Here is a 27,172-nt window from a genome sequence, read left to right as displayed (position 1 = left end):
AAATATCATGTGCTACCTCTATGCTATTTAAAGGACTTATGTTCCAGAGAACAATTCAGTTAAATTATTCAGCAATTCATAAAAAACAAGCTACTGCTTTAGGGATTAGTCTCTCTGGACATTAGAGAAAAGCGTTCACTTGAAAATCTACACCTTATTTTCTGTCTCTATTTTATCAGGCTGAGGGCCATTAGCACTTCCAAAAGATTGTTTAAATGAAAAAGAAAAAAAAAAAGTAATACAATCGGGAAAACAGGACAGAGCAATTTATTCTAAAAAACAGACTTGAAGCAAGTTCAGTGTTAACTGGTGGTATTGGAAGAGGCGGCAAAGAGCATGGTTAAACATACATCAGTACTGCATTGCCTGCCACAGAACTAATTTGCTAAATATTCTCTACTACGGATAGGAAGTATTGTTGGGTTGCTTCCTTACCTTATCGCTTTCTGCTTTGCTATCAGGAATGATTTCTGACTGTTGCAATAAAATAGGAAGATGTGCTCTCATTATTGGCTCGTGACTGACGCTGCTGACAGTGAAATGTTGCACAAACCTTTCAAAAATAAAAGTTTATTTTCTTACAATCAAGACTAAGCGACTTCATTTACATAAACAGTTGGGAAATTACTAAATAAGATTGTTAAAAGGTCAAACAGAGGCTTCCTACAGAGAAAATAATTCACCTCAGAATAAAATATCTAGTGTGAAGACAGAATTATTAAATAAGCAATTTTTAGACAAGTATTACATGTACCAAAATATTTTTGTATTATTTCTGACAATACTGATCCCTTGAAAACAAAAATAATTTCTCACCTCTCTAATTCTGGAAGGGCAGCAGATATTTTCAGCTCCCTGCATCTTTCCCCAGAAGGAAAAGACAAGGCGTTAAATAGCTTCTGAACACTGGAATGCCTAAACCAAGCAAATTAATTAATTGGTTAGTTAAAGGAGAAACCTAGACATTTATCTTCTTTAAACCAGTTGGCTACATATTAACTAACAAAAAAAAATAAAGCGAGCATTAAACTAAGAGTGCAAGAACTCATTTTAGAATCATTACCAAAATCTTCAATGAGGGACAGCACTTTTCTGACTGTAGCACACAGTTGATGTATAATTGCACTGCAGTAAGCATCATGAACTTACAGTCTCTTTTGTTCCACAGACAGGAATTCTTCCTGGACAACCCTTAAAGATAATCCTGAGTTTGTCTGGTTTTGCCATGAAGAGAAAACCTGGAAGAAACCAGACCTATGCATAAGTGTCATTATTTCGTAAAATTTGTTTTGATTTTTTTTAGGAACTGTTTTTGTTCATCTAAAAAAAAAAAAAAGTTGCTGCAAGAATTTTGCTGCAAGAATTCAAAATATTGAGGAAGTCTCCACAGATCAGGTTTTGTAAGCTCCTCTTTGGCTAGACTGGAAATGCTTTAAGAAGTAACTTTACTGAACTGGGTCTAGTTTTCCCCCCCATCCTCATAGCTGAGGAAAAAATCCTAGGAAAAAGGTTTGCCCTCAAAGTGACAGCACTATTCACGTGCATCTTTTAGTCATAGCGTGCTTCACTGATAAAAATGCTAGGTATTTATAGTCCAATTGCTGTACAGCAGGAACTGAATTAATATGTCCCCTTTAAGTAGTACTGTAATTTTCATGAGGTAAGATTGCAGCAATCATTTCTAGAAATTTAAGGAAAACACTGTTCTTCTCCAAAAGAAAAGTGAGCCCTTCGTTTCTCTAGGGAACAGTGTTTTGGCTTACATCCTATGGCTCTAGCCAAGTCACATTAATATGAATGGCAGTCTGAACCTAGAAATCAGATTCAGATGAATCACACAGTCATTTAAATGTTCAGTATTTCCCTTCTTTTAGTAAGTAAAGGCAACAGCCATTGTCATTTCTCACAATAATTTGCTGCAAGACAAAGCAACTCGGGGGGGAAGACTGCTTTCCATGAACAAATCGGCAGCCTAAACACAAGGGTACTGAGATAAAAAAAATCAACACAAAATAAACTTTTTATATTAACAAAGACACTATTGCTTGTGTAGAAGGATCCATGCAACCAAACAAATAACCACTTCAAAACACGTAGTCATTTTCCTTAGTCTCTTATACAAGGGATGGAAAGAAGGACTGGTCAACAGGAAATTGTATTCTTTAGAAGTCAAAGGGCTAGGGATAAAGTGAAAACACAGGTCAGACTGAGACAGCACTCAATGGAAATAAAGTGGTGCTTTTTGTATAACTTAATGAACATTTTAAAAAAGAGCCGCTATGGCACTAGAGAAGGTGAAGAAAACCAGAGAAATCAATACATCCCAAAGCCTAAGCAAATTTTCCTCCCCTACCAATTTGAGTGAGGACATGAAAGGTACTCTCATGTCTTCGCAGGACCTGCAAACCAGATTCCAGCTCTGTGTGCTCAAAATCTTGCAACCATCTCATCTACAAGGAATTTAATACACACATCTCGAGGAACGGGTAATTGCCATTCCCTATTTCAAGGAGGCTTGGAATAATTATAGCATAGGTCCAGTAAGTGAGCTACTGTCATATGGCATGGTACAAGACTAAAACTAGTACCTGCATTTTAGTGAATTTTTGTAACTACAGGTCTGTAGAATGACTACTATGTCTTTATGACTTATAAACGATTTTAGAGGAAATTAATAAATACCTGAAGGTAAATACTAACAAAATACAAGAATATGTTTCCACAGGTTACACAATCAGGTACTTTATCTTATGAATGAAAACTATTCATAAGATCACATCTTCAAGGCAAGAGACATGTTTCATCTACTTGAACTTAAGCAAAGCAACTGGCATAGTGCCAGATGAGAAACTGTTAAACTGCTGAAAATGAAACTCGGTATAGAACTGTTCAGCAAAAAGCTAACTCAAAGGAGGACTGTAATAAACAGCACTGAAAAAAAATAAAATAAAAGGCAGCAGAAGGTTGGGGACATTCACCAGCAAAGTTGCTTAGGGAATTCCCCATGATACCCTATGCAATTTGGCATAGACTGAAGTGAATTGACAGCATTTTGAGGAACTAAGTTGGGAGACAGTCTACACAGCATTAAGATGCTTCATAGAAAAGCAGATCTAAGTGTAAGAATGGAAGAAACAGAAAGAAAAATTAGGAGGAAGGTAAGTATGAAAGCAAGAATGAGCACACAAACATTTCTCCAATCAGCTAGAGTATCAGTGGGTAGCAAAAGAGAAAGGGCCTGAAGGAGTTTCTCAGAAAATGAGCACGATCTTCTAATTCAAGGCAGCAGTGAAAAGTAAAGGCAAACCAAGGGTACCTATTATTGCCTCTGTACAAGAAACAAATACCCTCATCTTGTATACTACACACAGTTTGGGTATCTACAGCCAAAAAAACAGATCAAAAGAAAAGTATTACAATAATCAGAGGGAAAGAGAACTTTTATAAGCATAGATTGAAATGAATCTGGTTTTATTTTACTAGGCCAAAGAAGCCAGAAAGAATAGGTCTGAAATTTCCAAATACCACAAGAATGTCAACTGGTAGAGCAAGAGAAAAAGAAGATGTAAAAGTAGACCTAATAAAATAGGCTGAAAATTCAAAACCAAACAAAAATATTCCCAGTTACTCACATAGTGGAACAGCAGGAGGAATATAAACACTTAAGATAAAAGGAGGAGAAGTTTCATGGTAACATTAATACTATCAGTGGGGACTGCGCTCACTGAGCTAGGTGGTCTTTTCCAGTCCAGTGTTACGATCGCATACTAAAACCCTTATGAAGTCCTAAAATCTCCATGCGCATTTCCTCAAAAGTGCTATTGTTATAAAATTTTGTTTATTAAAAGCCTCTGCATTACAATGCACGAAGCCAATCTACTTAAAGAATAATACAATGCCATATGGGATACTTAAAGACTTTAACAAAACTTCCCTAAGGATCATGATCCAAATGTGTTTAACCACAAAAAAAAACACAATAGAACCTCTGCCACTACATACAATTGCTGTAGCCAATAAAACACCAGTGCTACATTTAAAATGCAACTACTAGAAAACAAGCTTTTAGAGCACTCACTGGCTTCGGAAGACAAAATGAAAGCACATGGTGAGCATTAAACTTAGCGAGCAACAGAGTCACTAGAAATGCACACATTAAGTTTCTCATACATGCAAGTTCCTAACATCAGGAGCGATAACGCTCCTATGAAGAACTGGGAAGGTCTGTATGGCAGGGCAGTCCACTCCATGACAATCTTGAGCCTGCAAGGCAGGTGCCATAGGTCACACAGAGAATCAGAGTCCCTGGTTGGAAGAGAGACTCTGGAGGTCTCCAGACCCACCTCCTGCTCCAAACAGGACTATTGCTGGCAGTACAGATCAGCTCAGCCATGACTTTGTCCAGCCAAGTTTTCAAAATCTTGAAAGGTGGAGATTCACTGTCTGGGTGACCTGTTCCAGTCACTGCACCAACCTTCTACTAACGTTCAGTCTGAATCTTCAAAGCTGCAATCTATGGTTACTGCCCCGTGTTATGTTATCTGCCACTATTGAAAAAGTTATCTGTAACAGTCCTTCCTACCAGAACACCCTGATTCTATATAACAGACAAGCAGCCTCAAAAATCACATCAGCCATCTCTCTCAAGATCCTCTGTGAATACCATCGAGCTTCACAGAGGATGTTTCCAATATATGTCATAACTTGATGCTCCCTCAGTATTACCTGCCCCTTCTCCTTTCTAAACTGTGCTTGTTCACTGAGATATAGGAAAAGGTTTCGCTGGTGAAAATTGATGCAAGAAAGACCTTGAACTTTAACATTTCCTGTATCAGGTGACAAGCTTTAGTGGCTCAACTAACATGAGAAACAAACCCCTTCTTTCTGAATTTAATTAGTTACGGCAGACAACAAATTAACCCTTGTCTCTCACCCGAAACACAAAGAATAATTGCGTGGCTCCCCCCTCAACCAAACCAATTTTTTTTTTTTTACTTTACCTGTGAATAAAAAGCTTTATAAATCTTTGTTTTGGGGAAAAGTGCAATCATCAAAAAGTTGTCTTGGGTATGGAATTCAATTGGTAGATGAGCAAGCAAGGAACTTTTGACGTCTATAAAGAGAGCAGCAACTATACTGGTTGAATCCTAGAAGAGGAAGAATTAGGACAAATTAAAATTAACAGTTAATGAAAGTGAAAAAAGTCTTAATACACCGAATAGCAGAGATTAGAAAAGAACTACTACAGTCATAGCTAGGCACGCATAAAGATCTGAACATTCATTAGCTTGCACTGCCCAGCTACGGAGCAGAAAAATCAACTCAAACCACTTGTAGTACTCCTCAGTTTCTACTTTAAAGCTTATGATATCTCTAATAGCTGCAAAGAAAGCATCTCAGATTCTTCTAAGCACCTAAGCTTTGCCTTGTCTTGAAAAGAAAATCTTGCATTTTATTATCTACTCTTTCCCTCCACCAAAAACTACACCTTTAGCCGTTTCCCCCTGCTAATGCTTCACAACAAAGCTACCTGCATCTATACCCACATATCTCCTCTGACACAGATAACCTGGAAGAATGAATTAAATATCAGCTAGAAAGACTAGAGGAATGGCATGGTGCTATTGCAAACTGGTTTTTATACCATGCTTTTGAGTTTATGACCTGAAAGCAACCACGCTGCAACAAGATACAACTATCAGGCCTGCAATTTAAAGCATAGGTCACTTGCATGTTGGAAGTGTCCTGTTTCTCTTGGATTCTTTAATGAGCACAAGTTCTACTAAATCTTTTGCTTCTTCACCTTAATTAGGTCTTCACCAACAGGAAGCTGAAGCCATCAAGGCTGGTTTCCCTCAGAAGCAGTCAGCTCAGATTGTCCAATTTTTCTTCTAATAAAACAACACTGACTCTTGGTTTTCTGGGCTTCAAAATAGGCATTTATGTACAACTGTGCAGGATGCTGAAGTGCTTTATGCTCAAGCTTTGACTTGTAACGCTTTTCACGCTAAAGTATTAGAAAAACAGTACGATTCAGCAGCATGAAACATCCCTGGAAACTAGGGATTCCATTACTTTGAGATCAAATCAGAAATTGAGTAGCATCTATCTCCCCTTCAACAGGGGAAGTGGGCAAAGAACTCTACTTACTAATTTTCAAGAAGAAAAAACTCAAGTTGGGGAACACTTATCAATTCAGAGACAGTTGCAAACAGAATCTCTACTCTTTGCTGACTGAGGGATTCATTATAAAAGCAATCCTCTCAAAGTCACTGAGGTTACTGAAGAACATACCAAAATGCTCTCCCAAGACAGCGCAATTTCTCTTAAGAGAAGATGGCTTTTGGAATGTGGTCCACAGATCCTGGGTTCTAAAGGACAGCTTACAGATTTCATGAGAAGTGACTAAAAGGCCAACTCATACATGCTGCAATCTGCATGTGAAGCGTCCAACAGAATGTGCTTCTCCTCCCGGAAAGTGTTTAGGGTTCCACAAATTGAAAAAAGCTGAAAAGCAGCAGCAGTAATCCCCATGGACATTAGGTTAAAAGAATCCAGTTCAAAGTTTTACAAGATGTTAATGTTGTTGTGAAATCTAAATATTACTTACTAATATTTGTTCACTTGATTAATGGCCAAAATGAGCGCTGGATCCATTTATTATTCAGTACTTACAAGCTGAAATACTTGGTCTTGAATAAGATCTCAAAACCAAGCATATAGCATCTTAAGCTCTATACAGTAAGGAAGCCTTGATACAGTTTGAGACATTGAACAGTTACAGAAGAAAACAGGCTACACTGTGTGGCAGTGTAGCCTGTTGGGTTTTCTTTTATTCCCAGGATGGCTGGTACTAAGCTAGAATAGAGATGGTAGATTTATGTTTGACTCTAAGATTGGGATGATTTCTGCTTTAGACCTTCATGGCACAGTTTTGTGAGTAATCTATTCTACCTTGTCTTCCATGCACTCAATGTCTACGAGCCTCAAGGACTTCAGGAGCTTAGATGGTAGCTAGGTGCCCGACTTCTCAGAATAGAGAATTCTGCAACACGTGTTGGAGGCAGATGTGCTGACATTTTCAAGTTAAAAAGAGAAACATCTAGCAGGTACGGTGATGGAGCTGCTAAGAAACTGTACTTTGCATCACTTAAAGTCTTTGTATCTTTTATTTAAATCCTAGCATTAAATTATCCTTTCTTTTCCATCAATATTGTTGTCGCAATAACTTTTGGAAAAAGCATAGTAACAATTACCCTTCTCCTGTCACTTCTTAACATTTTAAGCTCTCCACCCTTGTATTATGCCAAGTCAGTTGAACAATAAAATGCTCTCTGTCAAGGTTTTGCTTTACACAAAAATCTGGCATCAGTTCAAGAATGATAGCCAGGTCCCATAAATAGCTAGTTTTATGAAAGTGAGTGTCTTGAATCAAACAATAGAAGGAAGGTCAGTGTTAAAATAGCTTCTTAAACTACCAAGGGCAATCAATATGATATACAAGAAAAGGCAGCTAAGGTAAGATTCTCTTCACTCTTGTGTTTTTATCTCAATTGAATCACACACTTTTATTGTATTTTACTGGTTTCCTCCATTATATGATGAAATCATAGCAACACAATGCTTTCTGGAGGTCACTAAACAAATGTGTAATACCGTACCTGAAGAAAATAGAAACTAAAGGAAACAGTGATATTTTTTTTTCCAGTGCTTAGGAAACAATAACTAACCAAAATAATCTCTTTTCCATTCTGAAAAAGTGATAGTTAAGCCAACGTAACTGCCTTGAAGACGGGGAAAAAAAAAAAAAAAAAAAAAAAAGCTGAGTTGCCATCATTAACCTAACTCTCAATTCCCACTAAGACAGAAGACCAAACTATTAGCATGGCAAGTTGGCCAAGTGAAGTGATAGAAGTTGATCACAGGAATGGCAAAAATCTACACCTAACATTGTGTCTTTTACTGTAATTACTCAGGATATGTATAATTACACGCCTTTCCTTCTCACTTCTCAGCTTGGGCAACACGAACCAGTCATTCCCTTCACCCTGTCAGTTACACAACGCTCCATGACAGTAGACAGACACTGCTCGTGACCTCTCCAGAGATAACTAATACTCTGCTACGAACATTTGACTGAAGGTTAAATATATTTTTAATAGAAGCCAGCATTTCACCCTCCGATACACCATATGACTTCACAATGCCTTGAACTTTTCTCTATCCATCACTTAAGACTGCTCAATGTTCTATGAATGCTATGCTCTGCAATTTTTCTTTTAATAAAAAGCAATTTTCCACCCTATTAAGACCACATTGATAACTCAGTCTAATACAAAACTCTCCTCCTTAGATTTCAGCTAATCAGAAATTGGCTATGTTAACCCAACACCAAAAGTGTAGAGAGTTGCCTCAGTTATTACACCTTTACACACACACACGTGAAACTGCAACTGAAATCGAAACTTTGTACTAGTATCCTACAGGATTATCATTAAAAATTGATAAAAATTTTATGACAGTAGGGAACAAACTAAATACTCACCCCATCATAGAGAGAAATGGAACTCATATGGTTCTTTGAAATGGAAATGCTGCCATGGTGGGGATCAGAAAAGAGAATGCCATCTGAAAAGAAGTACAATTTGCCTAGAATTTAAAAGAAAAATAAATTGCATTAGGTATATATCAGTATTTCAGCATCATGTCACGAACGCCTCTGCTTTCTGAGGAAGAAATCTATGTTCTTGCAGAATTTTATTATATTTAATATGCAGTACATTTGAGTAAAAATTTGGGATAGTATCTAGACAGCATTCAGAACACAACCATTCTATCTTTACTTGATTTTACTATCAAGGACAGGAATCATGACTATGATCGCATTTGACTTAATGTTAACCCCTGGAGCCCACTTATCAAATATTCTGTGGCCTTTTTTTTTTTTAAAGCTGAAAAAATTTCCATTATCTTGAATTGCAAACTTGCAGAAATGTAAAACTGACAAAACAAGAACTTCATAAAAACTTACATACAAAACAACTGAAAATTTAAATATTGTGACAAGTTGGTCAGATTTTTAGCAAAGTGACAATATACTAACACATACCATGCAGACAGTAAAAAAAAAAAAAAAAAAAAAACACAAAATAAAAAACAACCAAACATGACAGTTTTCCATTCACTTCCTGACCGAGACAAAGTTTAAAACAGAAAATCCCTTTACGTGCAGACTTGCATTTTCTTTAGAGTATAGAGACATATATTACTGGGCTAGCAATTTCCCTGGAAAGTAACAATCTAATGACAATCAAGAGAGACATGGCATTCATTGTGTTTCCATTTTTCTTGTCAACTTACAGACACTTTGGTTCTTAACAAGCCTGCATGACCAGGGAGAGCAGCTGGAAAATGAGGAACAGCAAGGCTAGATGGTATAACAGATAAAAAGAAAATTCCACCAAAGCACTAGAAACTGACATCAGCAAAAAGCTAATTTCCAACGGTCATAATAAAGCCATGAACAAATGACTAAACAAGGGTTGCCAGCTGGACCTCTGCTACCAGTGCTGGCCCATGCGTTAAAAGCTGGATCACATCCCATACAGAGAAGCATGTGAGTCAGCAAAAGGGAAAGGTTAAATATTTTCTTTAAAGAAAAAAAAAAAGACAAAAAGGAAAAAATGGCATTACTCAGAATCACATTTTTAAAAAAAGCAAAGCCAAGCAGCAAAAGTAACTAAAACATACAGCTAAACATGACTGCACATCTAGCTCAATCAAACAACGCTCAAAAAAATAATAAAGAAATGTTTTCCTCTTGAAATGGCAACTTAGAATAAAATCTTCAAAATTGTTCAGTATTAAGGCTTTGTTTTAATACAAAAGAGCTTGATACAAAATCAAATCACCATACCTAGATATGTGATTTTAACAGTTACAAAAAAAAAATATAGGCTCTGCTAACTATGAACCTAACTGTTTCAGACTGAAGCTTCTAGTTAACAGAAAAGTTGCACTGGAGAGACAGCTACTATTAAATTGGGAAACACTCAACGACAAATTCAAGGTCCACATTCAGATCAAGTAGAATGGAGAGAGCGCCATACATAATTACATTTATGTGGAGGTTTAATAGTTTACATATACAATATGTTCATTGATGATGCTTCCAGTGCTCACAAAATCCAAGCCACAGCACAGGTATGTGCCTTCTATTGAGTGGTTGAGGAAGAAAAAAGCAAAACACTTGAAATAGATTTCTATCAAGTCTCACAGAATATCAACTTTCACAGAGAATGTGTCAATGGGGAAAGAAAGGAAATCAGAGATGTTAATTCTTTTATAACAGAGAAGCAAGCCAAAAAGAGTATTAATTAATCCAAACTAAAACAACTTCCTTTAACATGGAAGTCAGTGAATTATATGAAGAACAACTTGCTATGCTAGTTGTATATTTTCCACAAGTGATTAAGCACAAAAGAGAGTTTAATTGGCAAGACTGACAGACTCAGTTAAGTTCATCCTATAAAAATCCGTAACACAGCAGAGGTATTCGCATACAAAGGAAAAGGTTTAGCAGCCTGAACTTTTTTGACGCATTTTAGTCATGAACGCATACCTTATTACAGTAAGACACAAGTGACAGAGGGAGAAGATGCGTGCCTGTCTGACAGCACCTTTTGCATCTTATCTTACCAGACTACATAGCTGCAACTTCAGTAGAGCCCAAATTAGAGCACAGCAAACTGTCTTGCAGCATACGTGAAAGGGAACAAGATCGAGTTCATTTTCACTTGACACCTAAGAAAATATCTCGCTTGTTGAAGTGTTACATAATAGTCCTTATACCACCTACTTATAACTCTCCATCCCAAGAGTTATCAAAACATTTAACTTCAGAGATCTCCCCAAAAAAGGGAGAAAGTAAATTGCTCCACTGGGGCTCACACAGCCAGTTTTCCCACAGCCAAAAAAGAATTTCACCATTCTCTAGTTATTTACTGAGTGAACATGCACCCACAGCACTGTATTGCAAAATAGCGAAGTATGTTACTCTGCATTAACCTTCTTTCTTTAAAATCTGTTCAATTAGAGCAAAAGCAAATTCTGCTATGTGAAGGCTGCTGTTTAACTGTTTTGTACATCATTATTTATCCTCAACACTACATTGCATAACTACTAAAACAATAAAGCTAAGGATTTTCCTCTAAAGATTGCCAGCTAATACTAAGCACTTAGACACCAGGTACTACTTATCTTTTGTTGTACATCAGTACTGTGACAACAGTACTTTCTCTATACAATGGAATATAAAAATATTATGCCTTAAGAAGTATCTATTGATTCAAGGCAAAGGCAGGCACATTAACGCAAGGCTGTGGAGTAAGGGCAACCCCTCCCAACAGTTCTCCACAACTGTCTTTAGTTGTATTACTGGGATATTCATATTACTTAAATTCTTGAAGGAAAACACACCAAAAGAGGAGGAATGATCTAAGACTGTTGCTAGTAACTTGACCAAATCTGAAAAGGACCAAGATCGAGCATCTTTCTGTAGTACAGTGAGCATCTGTGCTAACAAGCACTGAAGTTCTTGAATGAAAATGACAACGGCAAAAAACTGGAACAGAATGTCAGCTCCATGAGGAGGCTTCGGTAGAAGCAAAGAACACAAGGCTGTAAATAAATTTAGAAGCATAAGTATTCCAATCCCCTCCTGCTTCACAGGCAGCATATCACATTGCCCAAGAGGCACATATTTGCCTTCACTTCTTGAGGTGGGACCCCATGGCATACTGTCACTACTGTAATGCCCAATCTTTCCAACCTAATGTTCATATAGATACAGACAAGGCAGAGAACATATGGCATATCATCTATTAAGGGCAGAAGCAGGCAGCTTGTGCATGCTTTTGAATGTTAACTATGGAAAAAAAACATCTCCCAGGTCTGCAAAGCCTCATTGTCAATCAGGTAAGAGTCCCGTGTGCCTCAAAAGCAAGCCTATGGCTCCGACAGGAATCCTTCTTCTATCACTAGGAGTTTCAAGCAGAGGTTGGGGACAAAAAGTAAGACATGGAGTTTAACAAGAGAGACTTGTGAAGGCAAATGGAAAGAAAGCTTAAGATGATGGTATAGGTAGGCTCACCAGATGTGTGAATCCCAGAAACTGTGCATCTTTCTTATGGTTAAAAAGAAAAAAAAGAACAAAACACACAAGAAAAAGTGGACCAACTCTATAAGCAATTAAAAATAAATAAATAATAAAAAAAAACCAAACAAACACCACACATCTCACCTTCTGCAGGCATGGCTTGTGGATTGCTAGAATAAATATATGCTCCATCGCCTCCAGTGAGTAAAGTGCCCAGAAAAGATTTGTCTTCCTAAACATGGAAACCAAACAGACAAACAGTAGTATCACAGACTGGATCAAGGACTGTAATCCAGGCAAGAATATTTTCTCATGCATTTGCTTCAAGCGAAAGGATTTTTTTTTTTTTTAAAACATCATCTGTCAGAACTTTTTTAAAGAGTTTTAAACTGCATTGATACAGAAGAACTAGTGAAAGAAAGCATGTTAAGAGTGTAATTTTTAAAAGCACTTCCCCCCCATTTTGGTTTTGCCAGCAGCTATTAAGTTATAAGTTAATTGTCACAACCACAAGGCATAGCTTTTTGTTTTTAGATTGTCAATCTACTGAACTAAAAGTATATTGCAGGAAAATAAATCTATTTATAATGAAGATTTCTGGTAACCACAAATTAAACCACAAATGTGAAACTCATGTGGTTTAAGATGTTCCCAGATCCCAATTTCTTGTCTTTTTCACAGTGCTTGAAGTGTTTTCCTTTAGACATTTAGCACACTAATTAAGTTAAAAGAAAGTTGCATGTAGAGTGGCATTGACTTTGGGGGGTTTTTGGAAACACATGAGCTCCGTGGGTAATACTTAGTGAGACTTCCATGAAATCGTAGCTTTATTAGAACTCTTTTTGCTCTTGGGTTTTGTCATTCTTTGACATAAAGAAAACCTCAAACTTTTACACACAATGTATTTTTTTTGTAGGTCAAAGTTTGAAAGGGACAGGCTAGAACAGGTAAATCTTTCGTAGAAGAGAAGTAACAAACATAATACACCCCAGTTTTGCTAGCAGCTAAGATTTTTTGAATACTGGTTTTTGAAAGCATAATTTCTAAAGTTTAACAAAAATCTTTAATTTTACCTTCAATATATGCTGTGCCTTTTCAGATAGTTTCACATCACTGTCTTCAACCTGTAGCCAGAAACAGTTTCCGTTTGTATTGTTAGTAGATAAAGCAAGTCGAATGTTAAATAAAAAGCATTGAAAAAAGATTCTAGGCAAATAAGAAGCTTAGGTACCACAGATAAAGTCCTGAGACCAGACTGCTTCAAAGACAGCTTTATGCTCTTCAATTCTGTGTTACCATGGGACTGAAAAAATTCCTTGAAACACATTCAAGGGGATACTTCCCATTTAAATTGTTTTATAGACTAGAACAGTATTGTATAGACACAAAGTAGTGTATCCCATTCAGTCTTATTTTTTATTACTGTTAAAGTGTTTAAGTTCGGACTGCCAAGGGGCATAATGTAGTCCAACTTCATAACATTCATTGGAATTATACCTCTAATGCAGTGTAGTACATTAGAGGTCTGGAAGCAGACCTTTCTTTCTGTTGGGGCAGAAATTTAAGTGATCTGAAGTGTCCCACAATAAATAGAATTTTCAAATGTCACACTGTGTACTTGAAAACCACCCAGGCCTTTACACAGCTAAGAAATTGAAGTGATGAAAATTAAATAATTTAAAACTCGTGTTATGAATGAAACCACCAGCCTGGTTCCACTTGGTGTCCAAATTCAAAAATCAGAAGAGTATTAATATATTAAAATTCTGTTTCAGTGTCCAAGTTCCATACTTTTCCCTCATACAGCCATACTTTTGTAACAAGCTTTCATTGGTGAATATGTACGTATACAAAAAACTCAAGTAAGTTTTCACATACTAACCAGCCAAGAAGCGTATCTTGGGATAGCTGCAGTCAGTATTATGTGGCTGGTTTCTGAATTAATGCTGCCATCTGCAGGGAAGTAAATGGAAACCAAAGTAGTATAATACTATCCCTATACTTCAGACTGTTCAATAAGTTACTGTTACGACTTGAAATTTCTTTAGGAAATATGAAAATCTCATTATTATTTTATGGACTTATTAGCGTTTAAGTGAAGCTTTCACAGCAGACTAGCTCCCAGTCTTCTTGTGCTGTAACATACACAGAACTGCTATACAATACCAAAGAAACTCTGCTTTTATTTTGGTCTTAGCATATGGCTTCTTCCTTTGCTCTCCTCCCCACCAAATCCCACGGTTAAAAAGCAACAGCCTGTCTGGACACAAGACTTCATAAATATTCTTCAGACAACCTCAAAAACTATCTAACTTTGTCATATGTAAACAATCTGGAAAATATGCACTTTAAAGTTATGGAAATTACTCAGTATCCTGTATTTTAAATGTAAGGCTGTTCCAAAAAACAAGCTTACTAAAAATCATATCCTTTTTTAGTTTTGTTTCATCTCTTCCAAACAAAGAACAACTGAAATTAAAACATATTCTATAAAAGGAGTGTTAAAAAAGTGATGGAAGAGAGCTGTTTGAATTTCCTCGTACAACAGAAAACATTCATTAAGATTGAAGAAAATTTAGGAAGCGTTCTATTACACTTGGCACATACTATTACACATGGCAGCATAAAAACCCAAAGTCCTTTCAGGGAGATTAGAGAAACCTGATAATTAAGGTATTCATTACTAGCTATCTAAAACATTTAGGTCTTTTAATTAACCCAAAAGCTTAAAACCATAATGGTAATATTAATAAACATCCATCGGAAGCCCTTTTGCTCTTCCATCACACCAAAGCTAACAGAATGACAACAGTGGTGTTAGCATTTAAAATATCTACCTTTTTCTTTTACTTGTATCTGTGATGTTAGAAAGGACTCTGAAAAGACAACAGACCCCAAGCATCCTCTTCCTGTGAGCAAGTCTGGAATGTCAAATACCATCATAGACGCCTACAGCAATCAAACAGTTGGACAGGAAGGAAGAGAAAGGAGAACTTGAAACATTTCAATAGAAGCAGCAAAATTCGTATATTTTAAACCTCCTAAAACACCACTTCTGTATTGTGGTGAAAAGTCTGAGATCATAACTCTATGTTAATGTTTTATTCCAAACTCCACTGTTTGACTTCATGTTAAAACTCAATTTTACCTCGGTTTCAGCATCTGAAATCTATCTCATCTCTCCCTTTATATTTGTACTCACATAGATAAAAATCTCAGCAAGCCCCATAAAAAAAGCCACCTGAGCTCTATTTTCTAATAAAATGTATAATCAGAATACTGAACAGCTTACTTACCGTTTTAATCAAACTCAGGCTGTCCTCATTATCTAATGGAGTAATTCTAGAACAATAATGATAATTAAATATTTAAAGGTTAGATCATTTTGAGTGACTTCATAGCAGCCAAAAGTGCTATTTAATTTTAAAATAAATTCTTATTTGTGTACACCATTTCAGTCAATTAGACAGCATGGGGATTAAAAAAGCACAAGCTTGTGATATCAACTAAGTTAAAAGCACATTTTTAAAAGGAAACTCTTAATGGGCTCATGCTGTTTCTACTCGTTAACAGTTAATAAGATTGGTCTGCCCCGTTGTTTTAGGTATTTTTAAATGTTTTTAAGATTCCACAGAATTAAGACACGAAATCATTAAACTGTCTCATACACAAAATCATTTAGTACATCTTGTATGAAATAATAAACTGCAATATTTTCTCAGAAGTTCCAAGACAAGAAAAATAAACTTATTACTGTATTAAAAACACCAATTGATAATAAGAATTGTAATACAAACCTTCCGTGATTATTCACAGCCTGAATTTGAAAAGTGATTTTGGAGCTATAAAACAGAAATTGTACTGGTGAAAAAATTGTTTTATACTTCTACACGTAAAAAATAACCAATAATAGACTTAAAGCAAAATTACTGCTGAAGTAATTAAAAAAAGCAGGAGAAGAAAAATGGAATAATTATAATTATTTTAAAAGTCTAAATGCATTATGAAGTCTTGGAATTTGGCAGTAACACAAGTTCAGTTTAAAATTAACATTTGACATGTTTTCCTAAAAGAAGCTAATACATTGACACAGTACATCAATCAATAAGTATGTGAAAATACATACCGCAATGCAGTTTTAAGTTGTGTTAAATGAAGGGTATCCAACACAGACATGAGCACCTGCTCTGCTACGTCCTTTGCCTGAAAAAAGGAAAATGAGAATAAAGTATCTTTTTCCATACTTCCAAATCCCAGCAACTACAGGAGCACCCATAAGATAAATAAGAGAAACATACACTAAACAATAACACACTGATCCACCAGGCTAAAATTTGTTCTTTCACGTATCTGATTTTCCTTACTATAAGGTTAGGAAAATTCATGAAAGATGGAAAAACAGTTGTAGATGGGTAAGATTAGATATACTCCGAAATGTCTCTTTTTTAAACAGCATTCAGAGAGACTGGTTGAAGGCCATGGTATTAAATTCATTAATGTTACGCAGTTGACTGAAACATATTTTTTTGTTGTTTTGTTTGCGTGTAATCTTACATTGCAAGCAATCCAAATCAACAATTACAGTGTACAGAATTGGTGCTTCATTTACCTTGGATTCAGTGGAAGTTTTAGCATAGCACTCAATGCCAGCAAGCACAGCCTCTACAACAGCAGTATATATTTGCGACAACAGCATACTGAAGGGAAATACAAACACAACATTTACTAGACAGATAGAGTTTTCTTCCTCCTCTGTTTAAAGGAGCAGTTTTTCCTCTCATAAGAGAACTTCCATTATATGGAAGGGGTCCTTGTTTAAATAAGCATAGAAATAGTTTTATACTTAAGCTTTCAGTTTAAAAAAATAAATTAGAGCAAGTAAATTGCTCAAATTATAGAGTATGTTGGGGGAAAAAACTTCTTTGCATAAATGTATCCCTGCTCTCATCAGTCAGAAAAAAAAAAGAAAATGTTTTATTGTTGACTTTTGCTGCAGTTGTGTTGAGGATCACATCCCAAATACTCCAACAAGTACAGAATGATAGCCCCATGTTCTGCAAAATCAAAACCGGAAGACAGAGTGAACCAGCTTCAGAGACTGACTCGTTCTGGAGCATGTCAAGCAAAAAGGATACCAAAACAAACCAGTCACCACAACCTTTTGCGCACATCTACATCACAGCTTAGTCTGATTCCCTTCTTAAAAGGGAATTGAAAATAACGTACACAAGAAACAGAAGTTAGGTGAAGCCAGAAGTGACTTATAGATAGATACTGACGTATTTATAGCTCCAGAACTATTGAAAAAATCCACCTGTGCCCAACTAAGAAACATCAGCCTTCCAGCTAAATTGGAACAAAAAGATAAGGAGATCGACAAAACAGTCCTACTTTCCAAACTTTAACTCCTCTCATTACTCCTCTGCAACTGCTGGGTGTTGAGGGAGGGAAGAGGGGGGAGGAAAGAGAAGGCTACAGCTTTTAAGCCATATGCAAAGCATTCCTGAAGGAGGGAAAAAAAGCATATGAAGCTCCTAAACATGGCCCAACATGTAAGAACCTCAAAATGCACCAACACTTGTCTTTGAACTTCATCCCCGAGAGCAGTAAGAGATTTTAAAATCGAACCTTCTTATTACTTTTTGAGGTTTTTTCTATGTAATTTCATGGACCTAATGTACTAACATATGCATTTAACTTACGCTTTCAGTACACGCTTGTTACAGGAAACGCGTATAGCTCTTCCTAAATCTGTAACCATTCCTGTTTTCACTCAAATTCACATATATATTTGCAAGAAAACACTTCACAGTGGGCTGTGCTTTACATTAATATGCTAAAGTTACCTTACTCTTCTTCCCATTTTAAAATGTTAACACTAACAATGCAAACCAGAAAGTGATATTTTCTAAAAATAAAAAATAAAAAATTAAAAACAAAAAACGAAGTTTACCCCAGGGATACTTAAAGTTACACAGTCAGTTTATGCACTCCAGGTTGCAGTTCTGCTTCCTAAATACAGCTAAATTTGGACTGAATAGTGCTTATTTTTCCACTTTTTATTTCACTGGAAAACATTGACAAATATAAGAACCAGTTACAAGACTCAACTGCAACCTAATCCTGAAATCATGAGGTCACGTTTGCCAGAAAAGCTAATTTTGCTGTTGTTGTTGAAACTAGATTATTTGATCCAATACAGGGACCCTTCCAAGAACAGAATATTCTCATAAAAAAAATACTGCCTCTATGAAAAAGACTCCTGCTTTGCTTAGAACCCCTCTAGCCATCTGTTAGAACTTTATTTAGTGCAAAGTCTTTTAGAAGTAGGACAAGAGATCTTCTGTGTGTTTGAGCAGAACATATATGTAAGGAAGATTACCTGTCAAAGTTACCTTTCCTATAAAAAAAAAAAAAAAAAAAGAAAATTCTGCTGCTCAGTTTAGTAACTTCACTTTTACGCCTGAAAACCATATCACAATTATCAAAAGTCAACAGTACTTAGCACGAAAGGTCACCACTACCAGTTCCCTCTGACACATCTTTAGTATCTCACTAACCTGTCATGCAGGCTTGCAAACTGCTCTGCTGCAGAAGCAAGAACAGGCTCCTAAAAATATCCTAACTAGCAAGGAGGACAAAAATCTCTAAGGAAAGGTCTGGTTTATCAAGATTGACAGCACTACCAAAGCAAATTATCTACCATGCTCTTAAAGCTTGACGGGTATCTACAACATGCAGAAAAGTGGACATCAACACGGATAAACGAAGTGTTATTTTGTGAAGGTCGAAATGGGCAGAAGCTTTGTAGCTTATGAACAAAAAAAATTCAGCAGTTAGCTTTTATTTACCCTTTCACATAGCAAAATTTCTTTGCAGGTTTGAGTGTTCCCTGTTCGCATTTCCACTAGCCACTACAAATCTTACATATTGTTTAGCTTAATGAAACTAGTCTAAAAAATTACTTTTACTTCTATCTATGGAACATGCTCCCATTCAGTTATACTTTCCCCTACATGTATATGAAGTACATTTCAAAGTGATTCAAATAAGTGTTAAGTTAAAAGTTAAAAGTTTTATTAAAATTTAAGCAAAATTTACTAATATTTCCTTTCATACTTTGCCATACAGCAGAGGAGATGTCACACTAGTTTACTCATTAACACTTTGAAACCCTCTCACATTCATGCTATTCTAAATAAAAACTTATCTCTGCAAATGCCAACAGCCACTGCTGACTAAAAGTAGTTTTTACCTACTACCACAATGTAGAAAGTGTGAAGAGTTAAGGAATAATAAAAAGTTGGCAGCTTACACTTGTTCAGCTTGCTTGTGCATCTCATTGTCATTTCCTGTATTAAAAACAAAAATGTTTGTTTTAAGCACTTTCAGAAGCGTTTACACAGAACTTCTTGGGCATAACATTTCTGCTGCATATCTTACATGACATTTATCCAGTATCTTATGTAACTGGAGCTTGTTTGTATATTTAAAAAGCAGCAAAGCACAGGTTAACTCGTATCAGTACAGCCAGTACACCCTAGAGCCAAGACTAAGACTTGCATCCCCTAAAAACAGCTACATTGGGTCAGAACAAAAGTCTCTCTCATGCTGTATCCTGTCTCCCAAAGTGGCCATTCCTGGATGCCAAGGAAAAAGCACAACCAGAGCAAATATATGCTAATTCCTTCCATTTTGCAAGCCTCCAACCATCTTCTATATTATCTCAAGATAATATAGTAACCCTAAGGAGATTGACTTTATCCATGGACTCATGCAGCCATTTAAAATGGGCAAGAAAACTGTTTATAAGAATTCCCTGTGGCTTGTTTTTATTCGGAAAGACAACTGTTATAACACTCTCTTTGACCCAAACCAGATGATAAAGGATAAAAGTCGAACAATTTTCTCTATCCATTTAAAGTCCTTAATTATTTTGTTAAAAAAAAAAAAAAAGCAGGCTTATTTGGCAACTAATACTTTGAATTACTAGATTTTTGGGGATTTTTTTTCTATCAATGTTTATGGAACACCAACTTAAATGTTTATTTACTACTTTTAAGAGACCTCCATGCTGAGGTGCTCTCTACCTTCACACTGTATTCTGATGCAAACACAAATACACTTCTTGACCTTTGAATCACTCTTTGCAGGTATCTGGCAGATTTTCACACATGAATGTAAGACATGCAGTGGAACAATGTTCTGTTATGAGTTCATGCACCAGCTACAGAATTACACAGTATCTACCACTGTATGACCTAATGCTCCTAAAAGGAATCAAAACCATCTTTTAACCCCTACAAATTTTAAATAATCAAAGAGAATAACTACCCCAGATTACTGCTTGGTGTTTTTAATATACTTACCCAAGAAAGGAATGTGAGTGGTTCCAAAAAAATAGGTCCTCGAACAAGCCAGAGGTCCCTTTGGAGATACACACTGCACTACCTAGTTGTCAGTATTAATGAGAGATAAAAAGACGTTAGTAAAAAATAACTGGTGCAATAATTAACGATAAGCTAAGTTCCCCTCAAGTCTCCTAACCACTGACATACTACAGGAGGTTCACAACACAGAGTTAACTGGATTTTTAAAAAAGCAACTTACGTTTTCAAAGGTATATTTCACTTTTGACTTGACCTGAATGGTTGAAAGGCTTTGGAAAGGAGATGAGCTCAGACTTCCATAAGCATTAAGCATGTGTTTTCAATTTCCTATGTCAACTGCTCTTTTCATGAAGAGGAAAGTGTGTCGGGTTCCCATAACTATGCTTGCACTTGGTCTTACTTACTATTTTCATGACACCCTATTAAAACAGTACCACCTGTACCTGTAAATAAACCACCTTTTTAAGAACAATGTCAGAATCTGAGGACAACAGATGGAGCAAGTACTGCATGAGAAAAAAATTGTACCTGCATTATGAAAGATACAAATGGTCTTAATGGGAATGTTAAGAAGGGGAGAAAAAACTAAACTGGAAGTGTTTTTACAGAAATAGGATTAGATAGAGCAGCAAATGGAGGATGAGATTTCACTGAAATGCTAATATGATTCTTTCTCAGGCTTCTGATTAATGCAATGTGTTCAGAATACCCACATACATCCACCCCTAAGGCAGCTATGCACAAAATGTTGTCATGACAAGATCATAAAAATCATTCCCTCAATCATACGTTCACTCCATGATGACCTGTACTCAACCACATCCATCTCCTCAACAGCACAGACTTTGGACTCGCACAACTGACGGACACTCCCAGATCCCATGGAAATGGGCTAGCAGGGAGAACTACACAATGCAATCTGCACGCTACCTCTCCTCCTTCGCTGCGAGTTACCTTCTTGATGCACCCAGCCCAGCCAGCCAGAGGATCTGAATTCCCTGGGGTCGCTTCCCCAATTACGTCCCCTGCGCAGTGGTGCAACAAGCCATCGACCTCATCATATGTTTTAAAACTAAGCTTTTACTTGAAAATGGAAACAAGTTAATCTTACAACTTGATCTTAACATTCTTTGAACACCAGACAGGTTTGCAGTTTCATGAACTCTTCAGTTGCTGAAGCATACACTGAAATTTGGATACACATAAGCATCCTTTGTCTATTCACAAAGTCATTATCTAACAAAACTGTCTTTCCATTTTTTTTTAGGAAATGGCTAAACAATTCTGATTAAAATAAAATCTGCGTGTCAGAGTTAAGTACATTATATACTACCATCAGAAAGTCTTTCACTTTATGGCTAGGATAAACATCCTCACAAACAACATTTCCCTCTCCCCCATCCCACACATTTACAGCACCACAAGTGTTAAAAAAAGTTCTCTTTTTGAAGGGGAAAAATATTTTAACTCATTCAGCAATCCCTGATTAAACATCCAGTGTACTTTCACTTGGATAGACAGCGAAATAGGAAATTCATTCCTTAAACTGACTGATTGTTAAGGTAACATGTTTTTATATGTTAAGAATTTGGTATTTAACTCATTGAAGGTACAAAAAAAAAAAAAAACTATACAAAGAAAAAGAAAATATACACTGTTTCAAAATATCAGATAACTACTTAAAAGCCTTACCATATGCTTAGCAGTGCTTCCACCAAGGCCAGTGTTTCGAACAAGATGTCCTTCTGATGGAAAATTAAAGTTACCGGAGTTCAAGTTTTCCTTAGTTGAGTGGCTACCAAACAGAACGAAGGGCTGCCGGCTAGGGCTGATGAGAAAAGAGGGTATCACCACCAAGATACTTGAAAACTTACAAACAACAAATGAAATCAAAGCATTCAAGTCTGAAGGACTGACCATTGAATTTCTCACTAAAGGAGTAGGACAAAATATTTATTATTTTTTTTTACTGTAGCTGCAGAAAGCTTCCCATTTAAAAGACCACGTTCCAAAGAAAACAACCTACTTGAATTAACAAGACTATAATTTCTTTCATACACAAGAACACATCTCAAGGCCGTTTCCCATGCTATTAGAAATGTTTGTTTTTTTTTTTTTTTCTATTTTTTTTCTATTTTAAAGTCAATTAGCTTGAAAAGCTGACTAGTTTAAAATTTACAAAACCCTGAAATTACTTAATTGATATTCAACAAAATTATTTTGGTTTTAGTTCTGGCTTTGGGCCCAAGACTCAACTGGAGAGGTCAAGGTTTTTCTTTTCTTTATTTAAATGCAAACAACATAGGATGATGGAAACAATAAAGGACATTGAACTCCACTGTTTAATTCCAAATAAAGAAGAATCTGCAGAGACATGAAAGTAGCTAAGCAACCTTTATTTAGAACAAAACAGCAGAATGCTTGGTTTTGCAACGTAGGACAAACAACCTTCCCCTCTCAATTAAAATTCTACCCTGAAATAAAATAAAGCTGACCTGTACTGCCCAGCTTATATTGGCTAAGATTTGGGTTTTTAACTGCCCTGCTTTAAGCTTTCATCTTGTGCATGTTGTGACTCACAAAAGTATACTGACCTCTTCAACCTTCATATTTTAATTGTTTTTGAGTATCACATAAATAAGACCAAAATTTTCAAACATAGCTGTACTGTGTAATAAGTTCATGAGGTTGTTTAGATATCTGACCATGAAGAAATTGATCATACTAGAATGCACAAGGTGGATGGTTTCAATCATATTGACAGTGTATATGTAATAACTACAGCATTAAATCCCATGAAAATTCAGTTTATCCCACCCAGAAGTGCCTCTGCATGTTTTTTTTTTTTAAGTATGCAAAGGTGAGATGTGATATACTGAGATGGTCTCAAAAGGAATTATAAGCATTATGGCATCAGAGAGAAGGAAATAATGTATCACGGTACTAGTGACACCACAATTTCATAAGGAATAATGAGTAATACCTGTTATCTGTTATATGGCTTGAGATCATTCCGTGACTGAAATAACTCCTGAAAGGCTGTGAAGAAAAAAAATCTGATTAACAAGCAAATTAACATAATGTTTGATATATTCTCACTGTTGTTAGGAATAAACCTCAATTATCCTTCTCAGAGAAAACTCCTGAACACTCAAAAATTACTTCCAACCTCCATAAACAAACCTAAACACCATTAAGTCTTGTCTATGCTTAAAAAGCAACACACGCTACCAGAAAGAACTGCGCTATTTTTAACCATGCTGTATGTTACCATCAGTTATGTTTGAGATTCGACATGTGCGACCTCAGCTTGTCAGGAAGTGCACATACCTGAGCTTCCACCAAAATGAAAGCCAATCCACCTACAAAGAGGGATCTGTTTTGCAGATATAAATCAACTAAGTTCAATTATCAGTGAATAAACACTCAACTGAGTTATACCAGGCAGTTCTAAACCATCATACCATGCATAGGTAAGGTGGGTGGTAAACTTAAAAAAAAAAAAAAAAAAAAAAAAAAAAAAAAAACCACAACAACAACAAAACACACAATAGTTTTCTACTCTTCAAACATGAAAGGTGAGTTGGGGTGGGGAGAAAAAAAATAAAACAAAACAAACAAACAACCAAAACCAAAACCCAATGTTGAATACTTATTACTTCTGCATGGATGACACTAGCATTTCAAAAGATTATTGAAGCAGGCATACCTCCCCCGCCTGAGATTCTGATAGTTCCAGAATGAAGGGAATTTCAGTATCAAAATTAGCAAAGAAGTTGGTCCACTGGTGTTCAAAAATCATTAAGTCCTAGAAGAAAAATATTCAACATCACTTAGTAAGGCTAGTGTTATATCAGAGAAAGGAAGTCACAGATTTTACTGAACGAACCCAAATTACTTTAGAACAACATAGATTACATTTCACTATGCGGTATAGAATACAGCCTGCCCAATGAAAGAGTACAAGAAAATAAGTATCTTTTAAAAGATAAGGACTTTCTGCTGGATTTGTAGGGTCTTTTGGGGGCGTGTGGTTTTTCGTTTGTTTGGGGTTTTGTTGTTTTTGGAGAGAGAAGAGGCAGTAGAAGGAAAAGGACCAGAGTCCTGCGCTATCTGCTTTTAACCCAAGGAAGTACACTGTTTTCAGACCACTCATAACTCAGACCTCATGTTTCCCATAAGACTTCCAAAACATATTTAATTTTCCATTTTTAAATCTGTATATGGTTCTGCAGTAACTTGTATCTGACATTAAGTAGGCTTATGGACAGAAAACGAGAAATGGATTAGGGAATTTGGGAAGCCCATGATATGCAAGTGGCAGAGCTAATTTCTTTACCTGCATTTGTTAAATAAGTGGAAAAGGAAACATCAATAACACCTCACTAAACCAGAATAAAAAAAAGGAAGATGACTACAGGTAAGTGTTCCACTCAAATTAATTTAAAAAAAAAAAAAATCAGAAAAGTCAAAAGAAAAATCATGCCATGCTGATAAAGCAGGAAGCATACTGAATTAGGCAATTTTAAAATGCTCTCAAGATTACTTTCAGCTATTTTTCACATACTAACTTGGAGGATGAGAGACATCCTGATATGAGAAAGTGTAGCTTTTCAGATATTTATGTAACAGGCAAAACCAGAACTATGATTTTATCAGCGGCATAAGTTTATCCAGTATTTTACTTCAGCCACTTCACTAATGCAGCAACGAATGAAATTTCAAGTGAATGTTGATGAAATCTTACAAGCCTTCCAAAATACTAATAAAGCATATATCGGAGATTTAAAATGAAGGTTTACATATAGAGGGAGAAACTATCATTGGAGAATATTTCAGTCTCAAATAATTTTTTCATAGAAGCTAAGAACTAAAAAGTGCTTTTGTCAGGTTTTTTTTGGAACATGCCAACATTGTAGAGAACATTCTTTTAAATCCCAAGTAGAGTTCAACTCAGAACTTTTTGAAATCAAAGCTATGTTAACAACAACAAAAAAAAAATATACCAGCTTCAAACGCTCTTTAAGATCACCTAACTTCATCCTCACTGAGAAAATTAATCATTTTTAAAATCACCAATTTCTATCAAAACAGAGTTGTGTGAAAACCCCATTCATTAATTTTTGTCAGAAAAGTTGAAGTCTTTTGAATTTAACAACAACTTGCAGGCTTAAAACTTCAAAATAAGATAAGTAAGTCTGTTTCAGGGTAGACTTACCGGGTGTAAGAGAAGTCCCAGACATTTACCTCACTTCCACAGGAAGGAGGAAGTGAAGTATCAGAGAGTGACTAGACTGACAGACATGTAAACTGTACGACATTTTAATTTTCATTACAGCAGCTGATTAATAACCAAATTGGTGTGAACTACCAAAATTTTATCAATAAAGGATACTTACTGCTGAAATTGCTACATATTAAAAGCCTACTTTGCTGCCAAGCTAGACACTGATAAAAAATTAACAACAAAATGTGTACTAATACTCATACACTGCTTTCTTCTCGAAATTAAAATGAGGAAACACTTTACACTGTCTGTATTTCACAAAATATCAGGGCAGCCACTGTGTGTCACTGTTATCCACTCAAAGTAGTTACAAAGCAATCGTGAAAGTGTTTTTTCCTGGAAGAATGGCTGTATGTCGAAGTGGATTTTTCCTCCCCTTGCTGCAGAAGGAGAATTAACATACACAAACATACTAACTTTCTGTACTTTGTACATAGTCCTATGACCTGAAGAATAGTTACACCATTGAGAAAAATTTTAAGGAGAATTTCAGGCAAATTAAGAAATTCAAGGAATCCAACACAAGCTATTTTAGTGTTTTGCAGACTTTGTGGTAGATCTGAGGAAAGGAAAGAGACCCTGTGAACAACACTATGCAGAGCCCATAGGTTAAGTTCCTAAGCACTATTAGAAACAACCAAACAAAATCACAAAAATTTTGCTCTGTGGCTACACGAACAGACTAGTAGTTGATTCAGAATATTTCACCTGCATTACCTCAAAGAGCAAGTCCTCCAAGGAAACAGGATCCATTTTGCTGTATGTCTTCCACAAATCAACACTGACATCCATTAACTGAAAAAGATTTTAAACACTTTCGTGAAAAACAACATGAAGAATGCCATGGATTCAGATTTAAGCCACACTGAAACAGACTTGCAGCAGACTGCCCTGTCTAACAGTTCTCCTTAACTCTGAATTCAGAAGTATTTTTATACTACTGGTTACAAAAGAATTGACCAAATTCAAGTGTTCTGGATGCTTCAGAGACTCATCTCCCCAAGTGAAGGTTCAAAGTACATGCAAAGTTTTGCCTGCATCTTTCAAACAAGTCCTTTCACAAAGTTTTTCAAAACTGAGTTAATAGCAAAGAATAGTATCTGCTGGTGAAACCAAAAGGGAAAGATCAGTTTTCTGAGACAAGACAGACAAGAAGCAGAATCCAAGGTTAGTCATCCTACGCCCTAACCAATTCTCACTGTAAGCATAATGTAAATTTAGGCAAAGCTAGTTTAACTTAGCAATTAGCAATACCTTCTTCCAAGTACTATGATGATGCATATGAGAACACTATTCAAAAACATATTCTTCAGGGACACTGGTATCTGAATAATTTCT

The 27,172-nt window shown here is 36.0% G+C and overlaps 1 protein-coding gene across 1 annotated transcript in view; it reads right to left on the bottom strand.

Moving 5' to 3' along the window:
* Positions 1-27,172, bottom strand: part of DNAAF9 (dynein axonemal assembly factor 9) — a gene marked incomplete at its 5' end in the record, with an annotated part of 76,246 nt that overhangs the window by 24,443 nt on the left and 24,631 nt on the right. The window contains 19 exons of the mRNA XM_082481996.1: positions 436-553; positions 817-915; positions 1,150-1,238; positions 5,001-5,147; positions 8,546-8,649; positions 12,302-12,389; positions 13,231-13,281; positions 14,040-14,110; positions 14,995-15,106; positions 15,454-15,499; positions 15,955-15,999; positions 16,284-16,360; positions 16,767-16,854; positions 19,473-19,509; positions 20,527-20,608; positions 22,240-22,375; positions 23,531-23,586; positions 24,257-24,355; positions 26,552-26,629. Coding sequence (XP_082338122.1) covers positions 436-553; positions 817-915; positions 1,150-1,238; positions 5,001-5,147; positions 8,546-8,649; positions 12,302-12,389; positions 13,231-13,281; positions 14,040-14,110; positions 14,995-15,106; positions 15,454-15,499; positions 15,955-15,999; positions 16,284-16,360; positions 16,767-16,854; positions 19,473-19,509; positions 20,527-20,608; positions 22,240-22,375; positions 23,531-23,586; positions 24,257-24,355; positions 26,552-26,629 — 1,623 coding nt within the window. The remainder of the gene's footprint in view (positions 1-435; positions 554-816; positions 916-1,149; positions 1,239-5,000; positions 5,148-8,545; positions 8,650-12,301; positions 12,390-13,230; positions 13,282-14,039; positions 14,111-14,994; positions 15,107-15,453; positions 15,500-15,954; positions 16,000-16,283; positions 16,361-16,766; positions 16,855-19,472; positions 19,510-20,526; positions 20,609-22,239; positions 22,376-23,530; positions 23,587-24,256; positions 24,356-26,551; positions 26,630-27,172) is intronic.

The sequence above is a fragment of the Vanellus vanellus genome, assembly GCF_965231255.1.
Source record: "Vanellus vanellus genome assembly, chromosome: 4".
NCBI lineage: Eukaryota > Metazoa > Chordata > Aves > Charadriiformes > Charadriidae > Vanellus > Vanellus vanellus.
The sequence above is the reverse complement of the archived record's forward strand: the minus strand, read 5'-3'. Positions and strand labels throughout refer to the sequence as shown.